Source organism: Balaenoptera physalus, assembly GCF_965194825.1.
Source record: "Balaenoptera physalus genome assembly, chromosome: 18".
Classification (NCBI taxonomy): Eukaryota; Metazoa; Chordata; class Mammalia; order Artiodactyla; family Balaenopteridae; genus Balaenoptera; species Balaenoptera physalus.
Window position 1 is genome coordinate 66,185,383 of NC_138899.1, and position 17,774 is coordinate 66,203,156.

The window sequence follows — 17,774 nt, forward strand, 5'->3', positions numbered from 1 at the left end:
GGTTTTCGTTGCTGCTCGCAGGCTTTCTCTAGTTGCTACTCTTTGTTGCAGTGCGCAGGCTTCTCATTGCAGTGGCTTCTCTTGTTGCGGAGCACGGGCTCTAGGTGCGCAGGCTCAGTAGTTGTGGCACGTGGGCTCAGTAGTTGTGGCTCGCGGGCTCTAGGTGCGCAGGCTCAGTAGTTGCGGCGCATGGGCTTAGTTGCTCCGTGGAATGTGGGATCTTCCTGGGCCAGGGGTCGAACTCGTGTCCCCTGCACTGGCAGGTGGATTCTTAACCACTGCACCACCAGGGAAGTCCCAATCAAGTATTTTTTAATGAAGGTATGTACATTGTTTTTTTTAGACATAATGCTATTGCACACTAAATAGACTACAGTATAGTGTAAACATAACTTTTTATATGCACTGGGAAACCAAAAAAGTTCGTGTGACTCACCTTATTGCGATATTCGCTGTATTGCAGCGGCTTGGAACTGAACCCACAGTATCTCCGAGGTAACCCTATAACAGTATCTATACAAACCTCTGTATTAAACTATTCCAAACAGGCAAATAGGCATTTAGTCTGAGGGAGTTTTGATGCATTTCTCTAACATGAACGATGAGAACAGGAATAGTTTCTCAAACTTCTAAGCTTAAAAATGGTCTTAATAAGTTCTAGCATTTCATATATTGTCCCAGTCTGATATCATATCCTAAGACTGTGACTTCTCTCTTCATGTTTTGAATTTTACTTAACCTCTGTGGAGATATTGTTTAGTTAAAACTGTAAAGTGCAGATGTAGAGAACAGAGGAACTAACACAAATTTGTAAGTACTGCAGGTGAAAACTGGTGGAGAGTTTTATGGGTTTGATTTCCTCGTCTCAGGCTAACATAAAACAGAGGATTTTAAAAGTGTAATTTGAGATCCCTTATAAAGGCTTCCAGACAGAAAGTTGTGCCCTTTGCACCTGTTCTTACGGTGTGGGCCTCGGCTGGCAGAACCAACTTACGAAGGCCTGCCTGGTACGCTAAAATTCTTGCTGCACCCACGTAAATAAGCAGGCCAAACCCAATGACAGCAGCCTTCTTTTGGAATAAGAATTATCCCCTTTGAGGGAGATCAAGGTGGTGGAGTAGGAGAACGCTGAGCTTACCTCCCCCCACGAACACATCAAAAATACAACTACTTGTGGAGCTACCTGGAGGCTGGCGGAAAGGCCCTTCTACAGCCGAGGCTGTAAAGAAAAATCCACATGGAGGCTGGTAGGAAGGGAGGAGAAGTGATCTGGTCGAGACCTGCACCCTTGGTGGGGGACAGAGACGTGGAGGGGGGTGTCGCGGGCTTGGGGAGCCTCCCTGGGGAGCAAGGGGTTTGAGCCACACGTTTGGCACTCCAGCCCTGGGGTCTGACACCAGAAGGATGAGTCCCCTTAGCTGCGTTGAAAGCCAGTGGGGCTCATGGGAGGCTGTGAAACACTGAGACCTCACTCAAGAGAGTGGTTGCTTATACCCCCGTCCTGGCAGACGCAGCAGCCTGACAACTCTGACCAGGGGGAAAGCAGCCTTGGCCGGTGCTCAGTCACTGCCCACATGGAGGAGGAGTGAAACGCCAGGGCAGGGGCTGACATTGCCAGCAGGAAAGAAAGCAGCTCGGTAGTGAGGCACCAACCCCTCCGGCCCTGACCCAGCCTCTAACCAAAGGTGCGCAGCGGGGAAAATGTAAAACCAGCACAGAAGTGCAGCCCCAAACCCTTGAGCCCCTGCTGCATCCCAAACCCAGGTGGAGACTGCCGTCTCTCTCACACACAGGGTCACACCTGGCTCCGGCTCTAGCCCCTCCATCTCCAGCCCCGCTTCCCACCAGGGTGGCGGCTGCCACCGCACCCCAGGGGCAGATGGGACCTGTGCTCACTTCTCCCACCAAAGCCGCTGAGCATACGCGGAGCGCATAGTCCTGCACAAGGGCACGCCTTCACGACTGGGATGGGTGACTGATCCACTTAACTTCACAGAGACAGAGAAAGGTCAACAAAATGAGAAGACAAAGGAGTATGTTTCAAATGAAAGAACAGCAAAGAAAAAAAAAAAACCCTAAAGAACAATCTTCCTTTGAGATTATGATCACAACAGACTGTCAGGAAAAAGTGTGATAGATTCTGAAATGGGCAGTATCTTCTCTAGGCCCACCTCCAGGGTTACCTTCACCTCTCATGGTCTTTAAGCTATTTTACAACTCTTAAGTTGTAGAAAACTGATGATAATCAAATAATCTTTGTACATAAAAATGCAAATTAGCTGTGTCTAGCAGAATGCAACTGATTATTGACCTGTTTGTATTTATGTGTAAATTCATTTCATCATTCCTTATCTGCCCATAAATGTGCAGTACTTTGAAACAGCTGTAGCATTTTACTGGTTCCTTAGTAATAAGTTAACATTTTTGACGTGTTAAAAAATGCATGTACAGGACAGTGCTATGGCATGCAACAATTTCTGTAAAACAGAAGGAGAATATATTTGTTCATGTGTATATACATATATAAAACCTCTGGGAGAATATATATTCATATTTGACTATACATGCATAAAGAACTAGAAACTAGTAATAGGGGTTATCTGTTTGGGGCTGGAGAACTAAACAGGTGGGAGATAAGGAAAATGGAGACTTTTCACTTCATGCCTTTTATACCTTTTATTTATTTTTTTTAAAATATTTTTTTATTTTATTTATTTATTTATTTATTTAACGGCTGTGTTGGGTCTTCATTTCTGTGCGAGGGCTTTCTCTAGTTGCGGCAAGTGGGGGCCACTCTTCATCGCGGTGCGCGGGCCTCTCACTATGGCGGCCTCTCGTTGCGGAGCACAGGCTCCAGACGCGCAGGCTCAGTAGTTGTGGCTCACGGGCCTAGTTGCTCCGCGGCATGTGGGATCTTCCCAGACCAGGGCTCGAACCCGTGTCCCCTGCATTGGCAGGCAGACTCTCAACCACTGTGCCACCAGGGAAGCCCCCTTTTAATTTTAAATCATGCAAATATACTTAAATTATTTAAAAAATTTTTAAATTGTGTGGGAATTAATTTAAGCTCATAAAGCAATGCCCTTTTCCTGTCATGTGATAAGTGTTCGACTTTGTTTAGCTCTGCATTTCACTGACTTCTGGTTGACATCCATAGAAAGTTCTGCAGGTGGATGGGACAGAGGGAACCGAGGCAAAGAAACCATGATTCCTCATGACAAATTAATTGTGTTAGTGAGAACAAAATTAAGTGAACACAAAACAAACTTAATATAACAATTAAGAACGATGGATAGGGCTTCCCTGGTGGCGCAGTGGTTGAGAGTCTGCCTGCCAGTGCACAGGACACAGGTTCGAGCCCTGGTCTGGGAAGATCCCACGTGACGTGGAGCAGCTGGGCCCGTGAGCCACAATTACTGAGCCTGCGCGTCTGGAGCCTGTGCTCCGCAACAAGAGAGGCCGCGATAGTGAGAGGCCTGCGCACCGCAATGAAGAGTGGTCCCCGCTTGCCGCAATTGGAGAAAGCCCTCGCGCAGAAATGAAGACCCAACACAGCCATAAATAAATAAATAAATAAATAAATAAACCCAAAAAGTTAAAAAAAAAAAAAAAAAAAGAAAAAAGACTTAACCAGCAATTTAGTCATAAATTAAAAAAAAAAAAAAGAATGATGGATATATGACTTTATTAGAATATTTGTTTTAGTTCTGTACCTTTAGTTCTGTGCATATTTAAGTGAAATATGCAGGGTGGAAAGGAAAGCCGGAAAAATTAATTGTAGGCTTGAGAAACCAGCCCTTTGATGAAATGCTGAAGTAAGTGGGTCAATTAAATTGAAAAAAAAAAGGGGGAAGAAACATTTGTCTGTAAATATATGCTGAACATAGCAGGAATGTTTGGATACAGCTCTCCTGTATTTTCCATAAACTGGATTTAAACTAGGGCAAGAGGAATTTAGACTATTTATTATTAAGAAACATCACAATTAGAAGTCTGAAGAAAGCAACACATCAACAAGAAAGGTTGCACGTCCCCTTCCCTAATTTTTTTTTTTTTCTATGAAGGTGAAGTGATGAGATTCTAAATCTTAGAAGATGAACAATGTCTGTTTTGTTTTGTTTTTTCCTCCAGCTTTATAAATTCTGCTTTAGGGGACAGAACTGAACTTGAAGCCTTGTCTCTCAAAGACAAAATCCATGCAAGAGCCAAATGATTCAATATTGACACATTGTTAGCTGGGATAATTTTTTCTCTTTTTAATCCGTATTGTTAATTGGTGAGACATTTTGATCTTTGTTTGCTCTAACCAGCCTAACTTTTTAATTTCATTCAGGTGTTGGAAAAGGCAATGGAAATGATCTAAAAGTACAAATAATAATGCAACGAAAGCCTGTCTTTTTCTGTTCTGCTTCCAAAAACTGTGGGGTAAGAGAAAGCATGGAAACTGAAAATTCTAGTGTTTGTTTTAAATCTCAGTGTCAAATCAGCATGTTGCCCTCCCCACACCATCACTCACCACAGGGAGAGGCTGTGTTGCTTTCTGGTTGCCATCCAACTTGGTGTCCCTGGGTTTGGATTTGAGTCAAGAGTTAAATTTATTTGTTCAAAATAGTTTTCAGGGGAAATAGTTTTCCAGAATATATTTTCAGTTCAGAGTGGTGCCTTGCCTTTCACTTTTCCACAGATGCCAAGCATGTTCCCAGGAATCTATCAGAGTTTTAAATTCATGTATCTGGTCACTTTTAGCCATATTCTCTTCTTCTTGGTCATTTTTGTTATATGGCACTGATTCTGAAATTTTAATGTGCATGAAAATCACCTAGAGACTGGTAAAGATGCAGATTCCTAAGTTATACCCCCAAAGTGTGATTCAGGAAATCTGGAAAGGGGCCCAGGAATCTCCAGACTTCGCAATGTCTCAGGTGATTCTAACTCAGATATCCTGTGGGACTGCACTGTGAGAGACAATGCAGGGGTGTATGGATTGGGGAGGAATCTCTTTGGGACCAAATAGCCAGTTTTCTTAAATGCTGAAGAAATGGTTATGACTATAAACCTTTCCTGGAGCAATAGGAAAGCTTCCTTCATGGGTGTAAGAAATATAAACTTTTAAGATTCTTTCTCAGGCTTTGGTCTCTAGTTCTCCTATTACCCCTCCTCTTCCTTCTTTTTACTCCCCTGACCCCCGGGAGGGGGCACTCCCCCCCAGGCCTCATCCCTGGCTTTCTGTTCTTATCTCCACACATACTCTATTCTTGGTTCTGCACATCCATTCCCCTACTTTAAACTATAATATCTTCTTTCATTCACTTGACACATATTTATGAGCCCCATACACGTGTTAGACGCAGGAGCTGCAATGTGGGCATTCCTTTTACCCCAGCAATTCAAACACAGTTGTCAATCCAATTTTATCCAATGAACTTTTCATCTGCTTCTGCAAATGGCACCAGCATTCTCTTACTCAGGCTTTCAAATTTGGTATCATCTTTGATTCTCTCTTTGCCCGTGGCCCCCTAAATCCAGTTAGTCACCAATTCCTGCTGATGATAGCACTGGAATCTCTCTTAACTCGCTCCCTTCCTGTCTGTTCCCATTGCCACTACCTGGTCCAGGACCTCATTTGCTCATGCCTAGACTTCTACAATGGTCTCCTTACCTTTTCTGTCTCCTTATACAGGGCAGTATATAGGGTCCTGCAATATGCATCCTGAAATACTGCTCTCATTGTAAAAAGCTGTAGCTAGACCAGAAGACACACTGTGTACCCACAGTCAAAGCTAGTTAATATCTCTGGCTCAATATTCTTTTTTTTTCTGGCTGTGAGGCATGCGGGATCTTAGTTTCCCAACCAGGGATTGAACCCATGCCCCCTGCAGTGGAAGTGTGGAGTCTTAACCACTGGACTGCCAGGGAGGTCCTTTTGGCTCAATATTCTTATCTGTAAAATAAAGGTTACATCTCAAGTGTTGTGAGGATTGAATTAGATAATATATGTGAAGTTGCTTTGTGAGTTACACATCACTAAATAAATGTTAGATGTGATAATTACCAGGCCAACTTTATCACCTAGGAAATGCTCCACTATAATCTTCAACAACTTCCTTCTTATTTTCCTGGGTCTTGAATTCTCAAGATATAGCCCTATCATACCTGAGCTTATTCGCATTAGTAACACGGCCTGCTGTCTCCATGCCAGGTAGACTGGGTCCCCTGTGGCCCTTGGAACACAGCACTCAGATTTCTGCTTCCTGTTTTTGCTGGTCTTTCCCCTCCTCCAGCCCTGCCCTGTCAGTCCCCTGTCTGAACTGGATTATCTTTACAGAGCTCCTCTTTTTTAAAAATTGAAGTATAATTGACATACAATATTATATTAGTTTCAGGTGTACAACATAGTGATTTGACATTTATATACATTGTGAGATGATCACCGTAAGTTTAGTTACCATTTGTCACCATTTAAAGTTATTACAACGTTACTGGCTATATTCCCTATTCTGTATATTACATCCCCATGACTTACTTATTTTATAACTGGAAGTTTGTGCCTCTTAATCCCCTTCACCTATTTCACCCATCCTCCTATCCCCTGCCAACCACCAGTTTGTTCTTTGTATCTATGAGTCTGCTTCTGTTTTGTTATGTTCATTTGTTTTTTAGATTCCACATGTAAGTGAAATCATGCAGTATTTGTCTTTCTTTGACTTAATTCACTTAGCATAATACCTTCTAAATCCATCCATGTTGTCACAAATGAAAGATTTCATTCTTGTTATGGATAATATTCATATATACATACATGTGCATATATATATATATACCTCACACTTTCTTTATTGATGGATACTTAGGTTGCTTCCATATCTTGGCTATTGTAAATAATGCTACAGTGAACATAGGGGTGCATATATCTTTTCGAATTAGTGTTGTTGTTGATTTTTTTTTTTTTGGATAAATACCCAGAAGTGGAATTGTTCAATCATGTGGTAGTTCTATTTTTAATTTTTTGAGGAACCTCCATACTGTTTTCCATAGTGGCTGCACCAATTTACATTCCCACCAACAGTGAAAGAGGGTTTCTTTTTTTCCACACCTTCACCAACGTTATTTTTTGTCCTTTTGATAATAGTCATTCTGACCGGTATGAGGTGATGTTCTGGTTTTGAATTGCATTTCCCTGATGATTAGTAATGTTGAGCATTTTTTCATGTGCCTGTTGGCCGTCTGTATGTCTTCTTTAGAAAAATGTCTGTTCTAGGTCCTCTGTCCATTTTTCAATTGGATTCTTTTTTTGATGTTTCTTTTTTAAGTTGTATGAGTTATTTTTATATTCTGGATATTAACCTCTATTGGATACATAATTTACAAGTATCTTCTCCCATTCAATAGATTATTTTTCCATTTTTATTGCAGGATTCCTTCACTGTGCAAAAGCATTTTAGTTTGATGTAGTCCCACTTGTTTATTTTTGCTTTTGTTGTCCTTGCCTGAGGAGATGGATCCATAAAGGTATCGTTAAGATCAAAGTCAAAGAGCTGACTGCCTATGCTTTCTTCTAGAAGTTTTATGGTTTCAGATCTTACATTCAAATTTTTAATCCATTTTAACTTTATTGTCATATATGGTATAAGGTAGATGTCCAGATTCATTCTTTTGCATGTAACTGTCCAGTTTTTCCAACATTGCTTATTGAAGAGACTGTCTTTTCCACTTTGTATATTCTTGTTTTCTCTGTTGTAGATTAATTGACCATAAGTGTGTGGATTTATTTCTGGCCTCTCTATTCTGTTCCATTGATCTATGTATCTGTTTTTGTTCCAGTAACATACTGTTTTGAATACTATAACTCTGTGATATAGTTTGAAGTCAGAAAAACTGATACCTCCAGTTTTGTTCTTTTAAAGATTACTTTGGCTATTTGGGGTCTTTTGTGGTTCCACACAAATTTTAGGATACTAGTTCTGTGAAAAATGCTATTGGTATTTTGATAGGGATTACACTGAATTTGTATATTGCTTTGGGTAGTAGCATGGACATTTTAACAATATGAATTCTTCCAATCCATGAGCACAGTATACCTTTCCATTTAATTGTGTCACGTTTACCTCTTTCATCAATGTCTTATAGTTTCCAGAGTGCAGGTCTTTCACTTCCTTGGTTAAACTTATTCCTAAGTATTTTATTCTTTTTGATGCAATTTTAAATGGGAGTTTCTTAATTTATCTTTCTGATAGTTCATTATTAGTGTATTGAAATGCAACAGATTTCTATACATTAATTTTGTATCCTGCAACTTCACTGAATTCATTTATTTGAATAGTTTTTTGGTGGAGTCTTTAGCATTTCCTATATATATAGTACCATGTCATCAGCAAATAGTGACAGTTTTACTTCTTCCTTTCCAATTTAGATGTGTTTTATTTCTTTTTACTGTCTAATTGCTGGGGCTAGGACTTCTAATACTTGGTTGAATAAAAGCAGCAAGAGTAGGCATCCTTGTCTTGTTCCTGATCTTAAGGAAAAGCTTTCAACTTTTCAACACTGAGTATGATATTAGCTGTGGGTTTATTACATATGGTCTTTTTATCTTGTTGAGGTACGTTCCCTCTATACCCACTTTGCTGGGAGGTTTTTTTTTTTTATTATAAATGGGTGTTAAATTTTGTCAAATGCTTTTTCTGCATCTATGGAGATGATCATGATTTTTATCCTTTGTTAACATGGTGTATCACATTAATTTCATTTGCAGATGTTGAACCATCTTTGCATCCCCCAAATAAATCCCATTTGGTCTGGTGTGTGATTTTTTTAATGTATTGTTGAATTTGGTTTGTTAATGTTTCACTGAAGATTTTTGCATCTATGTTCATCCAGGATATTGGCCTGTAATTTTCTTTTTTTGCAGTGTCTTTGTCTGGTTTTGGTATCAAGGTAATGCTGGCCTCATGGAATGAGTTTGGAATGTTTTGATGAAGGATAGGTATTTACTTTTCTTTAAATGTTTGTTAGAATTCACCTGTGAACCTGTCTGGTCCTGGACTTTTGTTTATTGGGAGTTTTTTGATTACTGATTCAATATCATTATTAGAAATCTACCTATTTGGATTTTCTATTTCTTCCTGATTGTTTTGGAAGATTGTGTGTTTCTAGGAGTTTATCTATTTCTCCTAAGTTTTCCAATCTGTTGCTGTAGTTTCATATGATCCTTTGTATTTCTATGGTATCAGTTGTAACTTCTCTTTCATTTCTGATTTTATTCATTTGGGCCCTCTCCCTTTTTTTTCTTGATGAGTCTGGATAAATGTTTGTCAGTTTTGTTTATCTTTTCAAAGAACCAGTTCTTAGTTTAATTGATCTTTTCTATGTTTAAAAAATCTCTATTTCTGTTCTGATCTTCACGATTTTTTCCATTCTACTAACTTTGGACTTTGTTCTTTTTCTACTTCCTTTAGTGCTAAGGTTAGATTGAGATTTTACTTGTTTCTTGAGTTTGGTCTGTATTGCTATGAACTTTCTTTTTAGAACTCCTTTTGCTGTGTCCCAGAGATTTTGGAATGTTGTGTTTCCATTTTTATTTGTCTTAAGGTATTTTAAAAATTTTCTCTTTGATTTCTTCAGTGACCCATTGGATTGTTTAGTAGCATGTTGTTTAGTCTCCACTTGTTTGTGTTTTTTTTTTCTAGTTTTCTTATAGTCAATTTCAAGTTTGGTATTGTTGTGGTCAGAAAAGATGCTTGGTATGATTTTAATCTTAACTTTATTTAGACTTGTTTTGTGGCCTAACATGTGATCTATCCTGAAGAGTGTTCCATGTACACTTAAAAAGAATGTATATTCTGCTGTTTGGGGGTAGAATGTTTTTTATATATCTATTAAGTTCATTTGGCCTAACGTGTCATTTAAAGCCAGTTTCCTTATTGATTTTCTGCCTGGATGATCTGTTCATTGCTGTAAGTGGGGTGTTAAAGTCCATACTATTATTGTATTACTGTCAGTTTCTTTTATGTGTGTTAATATTAGCTTTACCTATTTAGGTATGCCTATGTTGAGTGCATAAATATCTACAAGTGTTATATACTCTTGTTGGATTGAACCCTTTATCATTATGTAATTTATTTTTTTTGGTCTCTTGTTACAGCCTTTGTTTTTTCTTTTTTTAATGCATTTATTTATTTATTTTTGGCTGCATTGGGTCTTCCTTACGTGCTCGTGCACGGGGTTTTCTCTAGTTGCAGCGAGTGGGGGCTACTCTTCGTTGCAGTGTGTGTGGGCTTCTCATTGTGGTGGCTTCTCTTGTTGTGGAGCACAGGCTCTAGGCACGTGGGCTTCAGTAGCTGTGGCACGTGGGATCAGTAGTTGTGGCTTGTGGGCTCAGTAGTTGTGGCTTGTGGGCTCTAGAGCGCAAGCTCAGTAGTTGTGGCGCATGGGCTTAGCTGCTCCACGGCATGTGGGATCTTCCCGGACCAGGGCTCGAACCCGTGTCCCCTGCATTGGCAGGCAGATTCTTAACCACTGTGCCACCAGGGAACTCCCACAGCCTTTGTTTTTAAAAATTGGTTTTATTTTGGGGGATTTTTAAAATTGAATTATAGTTGATGGGCAATATTATATAAGTTACAGATGTACAACATAGTGATTCACAGTTTTTAAAGGTTATACTACATTCACAGTTATTATAAAATATTGCCTATATTCCCCGTGTTATACAATATATCCTTGTAGCTTATTTTATACATAATTTGTACCTCTTAGTCCCCTACCGCTATCTTGCCCCTCCCCCCTTCCATCTCCCCACTGGGAACCACTAGTTTGTTTTATAACTGTGAGTCTGTTTCTTTTGTTATATTCCCTAGTTTGTTTTATTTTTTATATTCCACATATAAAGGATACCATACAGTATTTGTCTTACTCTGACTTATTTCACTTAGCATAATACCCTCAAAGTCCATCCATGTTGTTGCAAATAGCAAATTGTTCTTTTTTATGGCTGAGTAGTATTCCACTGTGATATGTGTGTGTGTGTGTGTGTGTGTGTATATATATATATATAATATATGTTTATATATCACACAGTGGAATACTACTCATATGCCACATCTTCTTTATCCATTCATCTGTTGATGGACATTTAGGTTGCTTCCATATCTTGGCAATTGTAAATAATGCTGCTGTAAACATTGGAGTGCATGTATCTTTTTGAATTAGTGGGGTTTTTTTCTGTATACATACCCAGGAGTGGATTGCTTGGTCACATGACAGTTCTATTTCTTGGTTTTTTGAGAAGCCTCCATACTGTTTGCCACAGTCACTGCACCAATTTACTTTCCCACCAACAGTGTATGAAGGGTCCCTTTTCTCCACATCCTTGCCAACATTGGTTGTCTTTTTTTTTTCTTTTTAATCTTTATTGGAGGTTAATTGCTTCACAATACTGTGTTAGTTTCTGTTGTACAACAAAGCGAATCAGCCATATGCATGCACATGTCCCCATATCTCCTCCCTCTTGAGCCTCCCTCCCATCCTCCCTACCCCACCCCTCTAGGTCATCGCAAAGCACCGAGCCGATCTCCCTGTGCTATGCTGTTCCTTCCTACCAGCCAACGACTTTACATTCAGTAGTGTATATATGTCGATGCTACTCTCACTTCTCCCCAGCTTTGCCCTCCCACCCCATGTTCTCAAGTCCATTTTCTATGTCTACCTCTTTATTCCTGCCCTGCAACTAGGTTCATCAGTACCATATATATATATTTTTAGATTCCATATATATGTTAGCATACGGTATTTGTTTTTCTCTTTCTGACTTACTTCACTCTGTACGACAGACTCTGGGTCCATCCACCTCACTACAAATAACTCAGTTTCATTTCTGTTTATGACTGAGTAATATTCCATTGTATATATGTGCCACATCTTCTTTATCCATTCATCTGTCAGTGGACATTTAGGTTGGTTCCATGTCCTGGCTATTGTAAATAGTGCTGCAATGAACATTGTGGTACATGTCTTTTTTTTTTTTTTTTGGCTGTGTTGGGTCTTTGTTGCTGCACATGGGCTTTCTCTAGTTGTGGTGAGCAGGGGCTACTCTTCATTGTGGTGCACTGGCTCTCTTTGCAGTGGCTTCTCTTGTTGCAGAGCATGGGCTCTAGGCGCCTGGGCTTCAGGAGTTGTGGCTCGTGGGCTCTGGAGCACAGGCTCAGTAGTTGTGGCGCACGATCTTAGTTGCTCCGCGGCATGTGGGAACTTCCCGGACCAGGGCTTGAACCCATGTCCCCTGCATTGGCAGGCGGATTCTTAACCACTGCGCCACCAGGGAAGCCCCATGTCTCTTTTTGAATTATGGTTTTCTCAGGGTATATGCCCAGTAGTGGGATAGCTGGGTCATATGGTAGTTCTATTTTTAGTTTTTTAAGGAACCTCCATACTGTTTTCCATAGTGGTTGTATCAATTTACATTCCCACCAACAGTGCAGGAGGGTTCCCTTTTCACTACACCCTTTCCAGCATTTATTGTTTCTAGATTTTTTGATAATGGCCATTCTGACTGGCATGAGGTGATACCTAATTGTAGTTTTGATTTGCATCTCTCTAATGATTAGTGATGTTGAGCATCTTTTCATATGCCTCTTGGCTATCTGTATGTCCTTCTTGTGAAATGTCTATTTAGGTCATCCACCCATTTTTTAACTGGATTGTTTGTTTTTTTGATACTGAGCTCCTTGAGCTGTTTGTATATTTTGGAGATTAATCCTTTGTCCGTTGTTTCATTTGCAAATATTTTCTCCCATTCTGAGGGTTGTCTTTTCATCTTGTTTATGGTTTCCTTTGCTGTGCAAAAGCTTTTAAGTTTAAGTCCCATTTGTTTATTTTTGTTTTTATTTCCGTTACTCTAAGAGATGGGTCAAAAAATATCTTGCTGTGGTTTATGTCAAAGAGTGTTTTTCCTATGTTTTCCTCTAAGAGTTTATAGTGTCTGGTCTTACCTTTAAGTCTTTAATCCATTTGGAGTTTATTTTTGTGTATGGTGTTAGGTTGTGTTCTAATTTCATTCTTTTATATGTAGCTGTCCAGTTTTCCCAGCACCACTTATTGAAGAGGCTTGTCTTCTTTTTGATGATAGCCATTCTGACAGGTTTGAGGTGATATCTCATTGTGGTTTTAATTTGCATTTATCTGATGATTAACAGTGTTAAGCATCTTTTCACGTGCCTGTTGGCCATCTGCACGTGCTCTCTGGAAAACTCTCTATTCAGGTCTTCTGCCCATTTTTTAATTGCCTTTTTTTTTTTTTTAAATGTTGAGTTGTAGGAGCTGCTTATATATTTTGGATATTAACCCCTTATCAGTCATGTCATTTACAAATATTTTTCCCCATTCAGTAGGTTGTCTCTTCATTTTGTCAATGGTTTCCATTGCTATGCAAAAGCTTATACGCTTAATTAGGTCCCATTTATTTATTTTTGCTTTTGTTTCCTTTGATTTAGGAGACAGATCCAAAGAATTATTGCTATAATTTACATCAAAGAGTGTTCTGCCTATGTTTTCCTCTAGGAGTTTTATAGTATCCAGTCTTACATTTAGGTCTTTAATCCATTTTGAGTTTTTGTACATGGTGTTAGAGAATGTTCTTTTACATGTAGCTGTCCTACAGCCTTTGTTTTAAAGTCTATTTTGTATAATATAAGTATTGCTACCCCAAATTTTTGTTTCTATTTGCATGGAATATTGTTTTGTATACCTTCACTTTCAGTCTGTGTGTGTCTTTAGATCTGAAGTGAATCTCTTGTAGGCAGCATATAGATGGGTCTTGTTTTTTTTTTTTAATCCATCAGTCACCCTATGTCTTTTGATTGAAGAATTTACATTTAAAGTGATAATTGATAGGTTGTACTAAATACCATTTTGTTAATTATTTTCTGGTTGTTTTTGCAGTTCTTCTATGTTCCTTCTTCTCTTGCTCTCTTCTTTTGGAATTTGATGCCTTTCTTTAGCATTATGTTTGAATTCCTTTTTCTAATTTTTCTCAATATTAGGTTTTTGGTTTGTGGTTAATTTAAGGTTCGTGTATAGAAGCCTATGTGTATAGCAGTCTATTTTAAGTTGATTACTTAAGTTCAAATCATTCTAAAAACACTACATTTTTACTCCCCCCACTCCACGTTTTATGTTTTTGATACATTTTACATCTTTTGATTTTGTATACCTACTAATTATTATAGTTGTAGTTGATTTTACAACTTTTCTCTTTAAACCTTATATAACCTTTGTAAGTGGTTGATCCACTGCCTTTAGTATACGTTTGCTTTTACTAGGGAGATTTTTCCTTTTACATATTTTCTGATTTTTAGTAATGGCCTTTTCTTTTTTGCTTAAAGAAGTCCTTTTAACATTTCTTGTACGACTGGTTCAGTGGTGAACTCCTGTAGATTCTGCTTGTCAGGGAAACTTTATTGCTCCTTCAATTCTGAACGATAACCTTGCCAGATAGAGTATTCTTGTGGTTATAAGTTTTTCCCTCTCAGTACTTTGAATACATTGTGCCACTCACTTATGGCCTGTAAAGTTTCTGCTGAAAAATCAGCTGACAGTCTTATGGGGGTTCCCTTGTACGTAACTAGTTGTTTTTCCATTCTTTTGCACCTAATATGCTCGATTCCATCTACTGTATTGTTCCTTTCAGTTATTGTATTCTTCAGCTCTGATTGGTTCTTTTTTATATCTCTTTGTTGAAGTTCTCACTGTGTTCATTCTTCTTCCAAGTTTGGTGAGTATCTTTATGGGTATTACTTTGAACACTTTATCAGGTTGATTACTTATGTCCATTTCATTGGTTCTTTTCCTGAAGTTTTGTCTTGTTCTTTCATTTGGAGCATATTCCTGTCTCCTCATTTGTTTCTGTGTATTAGGTAGATTAGCTACATCTTCTGGTTTTGAAGAAGTGGCCTTATGTAGAAGGTTTCCTGTAAGGCCCAAGAGCAATCCCTGCTAGTCACCAGAGCCAGGGATGTTTTCTCTGTGGGCTGAATGTGCCCCTCCTGTTGTACGGTGCCACAGTTGCTGCAGTCACACTAGTGGAAGGGGCTGGCCCCCAAGCCAGCTGCCTGTGTGGCCTGGCCACAGCTGCTGCGCATTCACTGGTGGGCAAGGCTGGCCCCAGTGTGGCTGGCTGTGGGGCCCAACCACAACAGTTGCAGGTACAATTGTGAGTGGGGTTGGCCGCCAGGGTGGGAGCTTCTTTGGGCTCCCACCCTGGGAGGAGGGAGACTATAACGAGCCAAGGACCCCCACTGGACATGGCAGGGTGGCTGCCAGCTGGGAGGAGCTGCTTTGGGCAGGGCAGGTCTGCAGGGGAATGCTGGGGTCGGGGTGAGCGGTGTTAGCAAGGTAGATGGCAAATGTCTTGAAATGGCACCTGCCAGCGCTGGGCCAGCCTAGGTAGAGGGAGAATTTTTTTAAATGATGCCCGCCAGCACTTTGTTCCCCAGAGGCAGCTTCTTCCCCCCTTTGGCACTCACCCTGAAGTTAGTTAATGAATGTACTTCACATATGGCCTGGGCACTTTGCAAAGTGCTGCCTCTGTCCTGGGACTCAAAGTGAGTGAATTTGTGTGTGTGCCCTTTAAGAGCAGAGTCTTGGTTTCCTACAGCTCTCCTGCTCTCCTGGATACAAGCCCTGCTGGTTTTCAAAACCAGATGTTGTTATGGGGGCTCATCTTCCTGGTGCAGGTCCCCAGGGCTGGGGTGCCTGATGTGGGGCTCGAACCCCTCTCTCCTTAGGGAGAACCTCCGTGTTTGTGAGGTCCCTTCCCACTTGTGGGTAGCCGTGTTGGGGGTATGGGTCCTGATGAGACCACATCTCTGCCCTCCTACCTGTCTCAATGTGTTTTTTCTTTTATATCCTTAGTTGTAGGAGAGCTGTTCTGCTAGTCTTCAGGTCATTCTCAGAGAGAGTTGTTGCACACGTAGTTGTAGTTGTGGAGTGTCCGTGGGAGCATCTTCCTACTCCACCATCTTGATCCCGCCTCAGTGCTCCTCTTCATTTATACAAATCCTTCCATGCCCATCTCAGTTTCTACCTCCTCGGTGACACTTTCTCATTCTATGCCTCCTGTTAGCCTCCCTGAAGCACACAACGGAACCTTAGTCTTCATCATACAGCTTAACACGTAGTTCTATGCTATTCTGCTATTGTTCCTGATGTGTTTCACTCCCTGAAACATCAACGGAGTCTTCACTTTCTTTTGTATTTTTCACAGGGCCTAGCATAGACCTTTCTCACTGTGGGTGTCATTATCATACAAGGGTGTATCAGTAACAAATAATCAGTATAGCTTCAAAGTCGTTCATTGCAGAAACTTGGCCTACCTTTGGTCACTCCATCCAGCAGTCTGCTATAGACAAGGCCTATGATCCCATCAGCAAACACATTTTTGATAAAATGTGAGCAACTAGGCATTGCTTTTTCTTTTTTTTTAATTTATTTTTATTTATTTTTGGCTGTGTTGGGTCTTCGTTTCTGTGCGAGGGCTTTCTCTAGTTGCGGCAAACGGGGGCCACTCTTCATCGCTGTGCGCGGGCCTCTCACTGTCGCGGCCTCTCTTGTTGCGGAGCACAGGCTCCAGATGCGCAGGCTCAGTAGTTGTGGCTCACGGGCCTAGTTGCTCCGTGGCATGTGGGATCTTCCCAGACCAGGGCTTGAACCCGTGTCCCCTGCATTTGCAGGCAGATTCTCAACCACTGCGCCACCAGGGAAGCCCTTAGGCATTGCTTTTTAAACATGCATACTAGCTTTAAAATTGAGCTTATGTATTCCCAACATATGAAAATTAGGTGACACGCATTCAACACTAATGTTTACTTGGTTAAAGTCTACTAGAAAATTGAATACTTTGCTTTTCAAGTGTTCCACCATAACCCTCAACCACGATGGCCTGTTAAAAATGTTAACAACAGTATTGTAACTTTATAGAAATAAATATTAACATTTATACATGTAGTCATTGGGCTGTGAGACCAAGAGTACTTGATTAAATATAAGAAGCCTCAATAAGTGAACATGAACTTCACTGTTGCCTCATTATCAGTTAGGTTTATAATTCTGAATTCCATGTGTTCATCCACAGATAGTTCATGATGCTGAAACAGACAGAGTAATAATTAATCTATCCAACTGTCCACCTCTGTATGATGAGGTGAAAGTGAAATTTCTCTCTTCTTCGGTGAGTAATCAAGAAACAATCTATGCTGCTAATCTTGTCTAGTCTTCTGAATGATTCTGGTTTGGGATTTCCTTTGCTACAATTCCCTACAAGGGAGATGATAGGAGATGTCAACCCCTAGTCAGGGATGGGGAGACAAAACAAGTCAGATTTCTATATCAAATTTTTTTTAAAAAAGAAAAATATGTAATTAAATATATTTTTGCTCATTTGTTTTCTAAATTGTATACAATTTGCATGTATTAGTTTTCAAATAAGAAAAAAATACAAAAACCCAGATGTTAAAAAAAAAAAAAAAAACCCAAGGTATAAACTACATAGCAGTGATCATATTTTTGGTTTGTATCTTTAAAACACGTTGCTCCCCATAACTTACCTGTTAAAGTGAGGGAGATTTTGCTTTCCTCTCAACTGATGTATAATTCATTTAAAATAGTATATTTAATCCAATATTTATGAAAAATAATATCTACCATTGTCACTGCAGTATAATTTATGCTGACCAGTTATCAAATGTCTGATTATTCTGTATATAGCAAATTTCTAAGCCCCAATA

The 17,774-nt window shown here is 39.8% G+C and overlaps 1 protein-coding gene across 4 annotated transcripts in view; it reads left to right on the forward strand.

Annotated features, from left to right (window-relative positions):
- Positions 1–17,774, forward strand: part of TPTE2 (transmembrane phosphoinositide 3-phosphatase and tensin homolog 2) — a 96,944-nt gene that overhangs the window by 73,290 nt on the left and 5,880 nt on the right. For all 4 annotated transcript variants that reach the window (XM_082435024.1, XM_082435025.1, XM_082435026.1 and 1 more), the window contains 2 exons: positions 4,334–4,425; positions 17,123–17,218. In XM_082435024.1, the coding sequence (XP_082291150.1) occupies positions 4,334–4,425; positions 17,123–17,218 (188 nt within the window). The remainder of the gene's footprint in view (positions 1–4,333; positions 4,426–17,122; positions 17,219–17,774) is intronic.